The sequence below is a fragment of the Myiozetetes cayanensis genome, unplaced genomic scaffold, assembly GCF_022539395.1.
Source record: "Myiozetetes cayanensis isolate MyiCay16 unplaced genomic scaffold, myiCay2020 scf1429, whole genome shotgun sequence".
In the NCBI taxonomy this organism is placed as follows: Eukaryota; Metazoa; Chordata; class Aves; order Passeriformes; family Tyrannidae; genus Myiozetetes; species Myiozetetes cayanensis.
In genome coordinates this window covers 1-8,281 of record NW_026087081.1, presented here as the reverse complement: position 1 = coordinate 8,281, position 8,281 = coordinate 1, and the positions used below count along the sequence as shown (strand labels likewise).

Genomic DNA, 8,281 nt, shown 5'->3' with positions numbered 1-8,281 from the left:
CCAGGTGAGATCAGAACATGAACTGTGTTACAGGTGCGTTACAGGTGAGATCAGAACATGGACTGTGTTACAGGTGTGTTACAGGTGAGATCAGAACATGGACTGTGTTACAGGTGTGTGTTACAGGTGTGTTACAGGTGTGTTACAGGTGAGATCAGAACATGAACTGCGCCACCACGTCACTGCCGAACAGGTAACCCGCCCCCCGGGGGGACACGCCCCACCCCGTCGTGTCTGCAGGTGGGACAGGTGTGTTACAGGTGAGATCAGAACACCTGGACAGGTAAGAAACACCTGGACAGGTAACCCCAGAACACCTGAGACAGGTGAGAAACACCTGGACAGGTAACCCCAGAACACCTGAGACAGGTGGGACACACCTGGGCACACCTGGACAGGTAATTCACCCCAACAGATGACCCCGACCCATCAACCTTCATTCTCAGGTGTCAGGTGGGTTACCTATCCGGGTGTGACACAGAGCTGTGTCACACCGGGACAGGTACCCTCCCAGACACCTCAGAACAGCCTGTGAGATGAGATCCAGGTGGGACACACCTGGACAGGTGAGCCCAGAACATCTAAGACAGGTGTGACACATCTGGACACACCTGGACAGGTAAAACAAAGGTGGGACACACCTGGACAGGTAACCCCAGGACACCTCAGACAAGTGAGAAACACCCAGACAGGTGAGCCCAGGACACCTCAGACAGGTGGGACACACCTGGACAGCTGACCCCAGAACATCTAATACAGGTGGGACACATCTGGACAGGTAACCCCAGAACACCTGAGACAGGTGGGACACACCTGGACAGGTAACCCCAGAACATCTGAGACAGGTGGGACACACCTGGACACACCTGGACAGGTGAGCCCAAGACATCTCAGACAGGTGTGACAAGTGACAAAGGGGTGGGACACACCTGGACAGGTAACCCCAGAACACCTGAGACAGGTGGGACACACCTGGACACACCTGGACAGGTGAGCCCAGAACACCTGAGAAAGGTGGGACACACCTGGACAGCTGACCCCAGAACATCTGAGACAGGTGAGAAACACCTGGACAGGTGAGCCCAGAACATCTGAGACAGGTGGGACACACCTGGACACACCTGGACAGGTGAGCCCAAGACATCTCAGACAGGTGTGACAAGTGACAAACAGGTGGGACACACCTGGACAGGTGAGCCCAGAACACCTGAGACAGGTGGGACACACCTGGGCACACCTGGACAGGTAATTTACCCCCAACACCTTGGGGTGTCTGTGAATGAGATCCATGTGGGACACACCTGGACAGGTGAATCCACAACACCTGAGACAGGTGGGACAATGACAAACAGGTGAAGCACACCTGGACAGGTAACCCCAGAACATCTAATACAGGTGGGACACACCTGGACAGATAACTCCCCCCACAACACCTGAGTCCCACCTTGGGGTGTCTGTGAATGAGTTCCAGGTGGGATACACCTGCACAGGTGAGCCCAAGACATCTCAGACAGGTGTGACAAGTGACAAATGGGTGGGACACACTGGGACAGGTAACCCCAGAACACCTGAGACAGGTGGGACACACCTGGACAACTGAGAAATAGCTGGACAGGTGAGCCCAGAGCACCTGAGACAGGTGGGACATACTTGGACAGGTGAGCCCAGAACACCTGAGACAGGTGGGACACACCTGGACACACCTGGACAGATAATTCCCCCCACAACACCTGAGTCCCACCTTGGGGTGTTTGTGAATGAGATCCAGGTGGGACACACCTGCTCAGGTGAGCTCAGAACATCTGAGACAGGTGGGACACACCTGCACAGGTAACTCCCCCCACAACACTTGAGTCCCACCTTGGGGTGTTTGTGAATGAGATCCAGGTGGGACACACCTGGACAAGTAAGCCCACAACACCTGAAACCAGTGGGACACACCTGGACACATCTGGACAGGTAATTTACCCCATCATCTGTCTCACCTATCACACCTTCATCTCAGGTGTCGGGGGAGGGGTTACCTGTCCAGGTGTGACACAGACCCCCCCAAATCCCCCCTAGGTGTCCCCAGGTGTGTCCAGGTGTGCCCAGGTGTACCCAGATGTGCCCAGGTGTACCCAGGTGTGGCCCAGGTGTCCCTCAAGACGCCCCAAATCCCCTCTCAGCTCCCTCCAAGCATCTCCAGGTGCCCCCAGGACCCCCCAAATCCCCCTCAAATCCCCCTAAACCTCCCAGATCCCCCCCAGGTGTGCCCAGGTGTACCCAGGTGTGCCCAGGCTCACCCTCGGGGTCGGACCAGAGCAGGTCGCATATGGGCCCAAAGACCCCCAAACGCCCTCAAACCCCCCAAATCCCCTCAACCTCCCCAAATCCCTCCCAACTCCCCCAGGTAGGTGACCCAGGTGTGCCCAGGTGTGCCCTCACCCTCGGGGTCGGACCAGAGCAGGTCGCACATGGGCCCAAAGACCCCCCAAATCCACTCCAAATCCCCCTCAAACCACCCCAAATCCCTCAAACTCCCCAAACCTCCCTCAAACCCTCCCAGATCCCTCCCCAGGTGTACCCAGGTGTGCCCAGGTGTGCCCAGGCTCACCCTCGGGTCGGACCAGAGCAGGTCGCACATGGGCCCAAAGACCCCCCAAAACCCCCAAACCCCCTCAACCCCCCAAAATCCCCCCAACCCCCAATCTCCAGGTGATCCCAACCCCCAGGTGTGCTCCAGGTGTGCCCAGGTGTGCCCTCACTCGGGTCGGACCAGAGCAGGTCGCACATGGGCCCAAAGCCCCCAAATCCACCCCAAATCCCCTTCAAACCCCCTCAAACCTCCCCCAATCCCCCTCAAACGCCCCCAAATCCCTCCCAACGTGCCCAGGTGTGCCCAGGTGGCCCAGGCTCACCTCGGGGTCGGACCAGAGCAGGTCGCACATGGGCCCAAAGACCCCCAAACCACCCCAAATCCCCTCAACCTCCCCCAAATCCCCCTCGAAATCCCTCCCAACTTCCCCCAGGTGTGCCCAGGTGCCCAGGTGTGCCGCAGGTGTGCCCTCACCCTCGGGGTCGACCAGAGCAGGTCGCACATGGGTCCAAAACTCCCCAAATCCACCCCAAATCCCCTCAAACGCCCCAAATCCCCCCAATCCCCTCCAGGTGATCCCAAATCACCCCCAGGTATGCCCAGGTGTGCCCAGGTGTGCCCAGGCTCACCCTCGGGGTCGGACCACAGCAGGTCGCACATGGGCCCAAAACCCCTAAATCCCCCCCAAATCCCCTCAGACCTCCCCAAATCCCCCTCAAATCCTCCCAACCCCCCCAGGTGTGCCCAGGTGTGCCCAGGTGTGCCCAGGCTCACCTTCGGGGTCGGACCAGAGCAGGTCGCACACGGGCCCAAAGACCCCCCTCAAACCCCCCCCAAATCACCCCAAATCCCCTCAACCCCCAAATCCCTCAAACCTCCCCAATCCCCCAGGTGTGCCCAGGTGTGCCCAGGTGTGCCCTCACCCTCGGGGTCGGACCAGAGCAGGTCGCACATGGGCCCAAAGACCTCCCAAATTCCCCTCAACCCCCCCAAACCTCCCTCAAATCCCCTCAAACCCCCCCAAATCCCTCCCAAACCCTTCCAACCCCCCCAGGTGTGCCCAGGTGTGCCCAGGTGTGCCCTCACCCTCGGGGTCGGACCAGAGCAGGTCGCACATGGGCCCGTCGTGCGGCACCTCCTGCTTGCGGTCGATGGTTCGGATCTGGTCGAGGGTCTGGATGGACGGCGAGAGCCCCCCGTGCACGCAGAAGATCTGGGGGGGACAGGTAAGGACAGGTGAGGTCACCTGGGGGGGATATGGGAGGGGGAGAGCCCCCCGTGCACGCAGAAGATCTGGGGGGGACAGGTGGGCACAGGTGAGGTCACCTGGGGGGGATATGGGGGATGTGGGAGGGAGAGCCCCCGTGCACGCAGAAGATCTGGGGGACAGGGTGGGCACAGGTGAGGTCACCTGGGGGATATGGGAGGAGAGCCCCGTGCACCACAGAAGATCTGGGGGACAGGTGAGGACTAGGTGAGGTCACCTGGGGGATTTGGGAGGAGAGCCCCCGATGCACACAGAAGATCTGGGGGGGACAGGTGGGCACAGGTGAGGTCACCTGGGGGGGATATGGGAGGGGGAGAGCCCCCCGTGCACACAGAAGATCTGGGGGGGACAGGTAAGGACAGGTGAGGTCACCTGGGGGGGATATGGGAGGGGGAGAGCCCCCCCCGTGCACGCAGAAGATCTGGGGGGGACAGGTAAGGACAGGTGAGCTCACCTGGGGGGGATTTGGGAGGGGGAGAGCCCCCCGTGCACGCAGAAGATCTGGGGGGGACAGGTGGGGACAGGTGAGGTCACCTGGGGGGGATTTGGGAGGGGGAGAGCCCCCCGTGCACGCAGAAGATCTGGGGGGGACAGGTGGGCACAGGTGAGGTCACCTGGGGGGTGATAGGTGCCTCCGTGACCCCCAAGTGCTCCCAGGTGTCCCCAGGTGTGTGTAAATGATCCCAGGTGTGTCTAAATACCCCCAGGTGTGTCCCAGGTGTGTGTAAATGATTCCAGGTGTGTGTAAATGCCCCCAGGTGTGTGTAAATGGCCCCAGGTGTGTGTAGATGCCCCCAGGTGTGTGTAGATGCCCCCAGGTGTGTGTAAATGATCCCAGGGGTGTGTAAATGATCCCAGGTGTGTGTAAATGAATCCAGGTGTGTGTAAATGCCCCCAGGTGTGTGTAAATGATCCCAGTGTGTGTAAATGATCCCAGGTGTGTAAATGCCCAGGTGTGTGTAAATGATCCCAGGTGTGTGAAATGATCCCAGGTGTGTGTAAATGATCCCAGGTGTCCCAGGTGTAAATGCTCCCAGGTGTGTGTAAATGATCCCAGGTGTGCCCAGGTGTGTGTAAATGCCCCAGGGTGTGTGTAAATGATTCCAGGTGTGTGTAAATGATTCCAGGTGTGTGTAAATGACTCCCAGGTGTGTGTAAATGATCCCAGGTGTGTGTAAATGATTCCAGGTGTGTGTAAATGATTCCAGGTGTGCCCAGGTGTGTGTAAATGCCCCCAGGTGTGTGTAAATGATGATGCCAGGTGTGTGTAAATGATCCCAGGTGTGATCCCAGGTGTGTGTAAATGATCCCAGGTGTGTGTAAATGATCCCAGGTGTGTAAATGCCCCCAGTGTGTGTAAATGATCCTCCAGGTGTGTGTAAATGATCCCAGGTGTGTGTAAATGCTCCCAGGTGTGTGTGAATGCCAGGTGTGTGTAAATGCTCCCAGGTGTGTGTAAATGCCCCAGGGTGTGTGTAAATGATTCCAGTGTGTGTAAATGATCCCAGGTGTGTGTAAATGATCCCAGGTGTCCCCAGGTGTGTGTAAATGATCCCAGGTGTCTCCCAGGTGTGTGTAAATGCCCCCAGGTGTGTGTAAATGACCCCAGGTGTGTGTAAATGATTCCAGGTGTGTGTAAATACCCCCAGGTGTGTGTAAATGATTCCAGGTGTGTCCCAGGTGTGTGTAAATGCCCCCAGGTGTGTGTAAATGATTCCAGGTGTGTGTAAATGAGTATCCAGGTGTGGTAAATGCCCCAGGTGTGTGTAAATGCCCCCAGGTGTGTGTAAATGATCCCAGGTGTGTCCCAGGTGGTGTAAATGATCCCAGGTGTGTGTAAATGATCCCAGGTGTCCCCAGGTGTGTGTAAATGCCCCCAGGTGTGTCCCAGGTGTGTGTAAATGATCCCAGGTGTGTAAATGATTCCAGGTTGTCCAGGTGTGTAAATGCCCCCAGGTGTATGTAAATGATCCCAGGTGTGTGTAAATGCCCCCAGGTGTGTGTCAATGCTCACCTTTCCGTCGATGATGGCAGACAGGCTGAGGTAGTCGAAGATCTCGGTGCAGTAGCGCCACACGGTGACCGAGCCGTACTTGCGCAGGCACTCGTCGTAGAAGCCGTACACCTGAGTGATCTGACGGCTCTCGTGGTTCCCCCGGATCAGCGTGATCCGGTCCGGGTACCTCACCTGTGGGGACAGGTAAATGGCACACCTGACACACCTGGACAGGTGTCAATACACCTGACACACCTGGGGACAGGTGAATGGCACACCTGGGCAGGTAAATGGCACACCTGATGATACACCTGAGAGCACACCTGACACACCTGGGGACAGGTAAATGGCATCCTTGGACAGGTAAATGGCACACCTGACACACCTGGGCAGGTAAATGGCACACCTGACACACCTGGACAGGTGTCAATACACCTGACACACCTGCGTGATCTGACGGCTCTCGTGGTTCCCCCGGATCAGCGTGATCCGGTCCGGGTACCTCACCTGTGGGGACAGGTATTGACACACCTGACACACCTGGACAGGTGTCAATACACCTGACACACCTGGGGACAGGTAAATGGCATCCTTGGACATACCTGGACAGGTAAATGGCACACCTGATACACCTGGGCAGGTAAATGGCACACCTGATACACCTGAGAGCACACCTGACACACCTGGACAGGTAAATGGCACACCTGGCACACCTGCACAGGTGTCAATACACCTGACACACCTGGGGACAGGTGAATGGCACACCTGACATACCTGGAGAAGCAAAATGCACACCTGGCACACCTGAGAGCACACCTGACACGCCTGGGCACACCTGGACAGGTGAGGGGGAACACCTGGACCCCCCTGGGGGCACCCCTGGGCACCGGTGAGGGCTCACCTTGAGCGCCAGCAGCAAGGGCTGATCCCACTGACACAACTGGACAGGTGAGGGGCACACCGGGGACTGGCACACCTGGCCGGGTCAGGGGGCACACCTGGGCACCCCTGGGCACCCCTGGGCACAGGTAAATGCTCACCTTGAGCGCCAAGAGCAGCAGGAAGGTCTCACCTCACCTCATCTACCATACACCTGGTTAGGTCAGGGGCACACCTGACACTGGCACACCTGGCCAGGTAAGGGCACACCTGGGCACCCCTGGGCACTCACCTTGAGCGCCAGGAGCAGCAGGAAGGTCTCACCTCACCTCATCTACCACTGACACACCTGGACAGGTGAGGGGCACACCTGGGCACACCTGGCCGGGTCAGGGGGCACACCTGGGCACCCCTGGGCACCCTGGGCACAGGTAAATGCTCACCTTGAGCGCCAAGAGCAGCAGGAAGGTCTCACCTCACCTCATCTACCACTGACACACCTGGTTAGGTTAGGGGCACACCTGGGCACACCTGGCCGGGTCAGGGGCACACCTGGGCACACCTGGGTACACCTGGGCACACCTGGGCACACCTGAGGGCTCACCTTGAGCGCCAGGAGCAGCAGGAAGGGCTGATGCCACTGACACACCTGGCGGGACAGGTGAGGGGCACACCTGGCACTGGCACACCTGGGCACACCTGGCCGGGTCAGGGGGCACACCTGGGCACCCCTGGGCACACCTGGGCACAGGTAAATGCTCACCTTGAGCGCCAGGAGCAGCAGGAAGATCTCACCTCACCTCATCTACCACTGACACACCTGGACAGGTGAGGGGCACACCGGGGACTGGCACACCTGGGCACACCTGGCCAGGTCAGGGGGCACACCTGGGCACCCCTGGGCACACCTGGGCACAGGTAAATGCTCACCTTGAGTGCCAGCAGCAGCAGGAAGGGCAGATCCCACTGACACACCTGGCCAGGTGAGGGGCACACCTGGCACTGGCACACCTGGGCACACCTAGCTGGGTCAGGGGGTACACCTGGGCACCCCTGGGCACTCACCTTGAGCGCCAGGAGCAGCAGGAAGGTCTCACCTCATCTCATCTACCACTGACACACCTGGACAGGTGAGGGGCACACCTGGGCACACCTGGCCAGGTCAGGGGGCACACCTGGGCACACCTGGGCACCCCTGGGCACAGGTAAATGCTCACCTTGAGCGCCAGCAGCAGCAGGAAGGGCAGATCCCACTGACACACCCGGGCACACTTGGACAGGTGAGGGGCACACCTGGGCACACCTGGGCACACCTAGCTGGGTCAGGGGGTACACCTGGGCACACCTGGGCACCCCTGGGCACAGGTAAATGCTCACCTTGAGCGCCAGGAGCAGTAGGAAGGTCTCGACGCTGTAGAAGCCGCGGTCCACGAAGTCCCCCATGAACAGGTAATTGGTCTCGGGAACGTCCCCGCCCACCTGGGGGGGGCAAAAATTGGGGGGTTTAGGAATTTGGGGGGGTTAATTAGGGGTTAATTAGTTAATTGGGGGGTTGAGGAGG

At 58.9% G+C, this 8,281-nt stretch overlaps 1 protein-coding gene and 1 long non-coding RNA gene across 6 annotated transcripts; one reads left to right on the top strand and one right to left on the bottom strand.

Moving 5' to 3' along the window:
- Positions 1-121: 121 nt before the first annotated feature.
- Positions 122-8,194, bottom strand: PPP4C (protein phosphatase 4 catalytic subunit). Of its 5 annotated transcripts, none has more exons than XM_050310063.1 (6): positions 8,123-8,194; positions 7,786-7,810; positions 6,286-6,348; positions 5,860-5,970; positions 3,665-3,791; positions 122-234 (listed from the first exon to the last, which is right to left on the bottom strand). In XM_050310063.1, the coding sequence occupies exons 1-6, from the start codon at positions 8,161-8,163 to the stop codon at positions 155-157; spliced, it is 447 nt and encodes a 148-aa protein (XP_050166020.1). In that variant the 5' UTR covers positions 8,164-8,194; the 3' UTR covers positions 122-154. The 5 variants fall into 5 exon arrangements, with proteins under 5 accessions (XP_050166020.1, XP_050166021.1, XP_050166019.1 ...); XM_050310064.1 differs by lacking the exon at positions 7,786-7,810 and adding an exon at positions 7,013-7,037; XM_050310062.1 differs by lacking the exon at positions 7,786-7,810 and having other exon boundaries at positions 8,098-8,194.
- On the top strand, positions 4,580-5,913 carry LOC126637133 (uncharacterized). The gene is made up of 3 exons (XR_007628212.1): positions 4,580-4,623; positions 5,706-5,736; positions 5,842-5,913. It is a non-coding gene; the product is annotated as an uncharacterized LOC126637133 (long non-coding RNA).
- Positions 8,195-8,281: the final 87 nt, after the last annotated feature.

Excerpts from the sequence above, each read along its gene's own strand:
- PPP4C (XM_050310062.1), bottom strand. The coding sequence starts at position 8,163 with ATGGGGGACTTCGTGGACCGCGGCTTCTACAGCGTCGAGACCTTCCTA. Across the intron at positions 6,349-8,097 it reads TACTGCTCCTGGCGCTCAAG|GTGAGGTACCCGGACCGGAT; the intron begins GTGAGCATTTAC and ends CTGTCCCCACAG. Across the intron at positions 3,792-5,859 it reads CTGCCATCATCGACGGAAAG|ATCTTCTGCGTGCACGGGGG; the intron begins GTGAGCATTGAC and ends TGTCCCCCCCAG.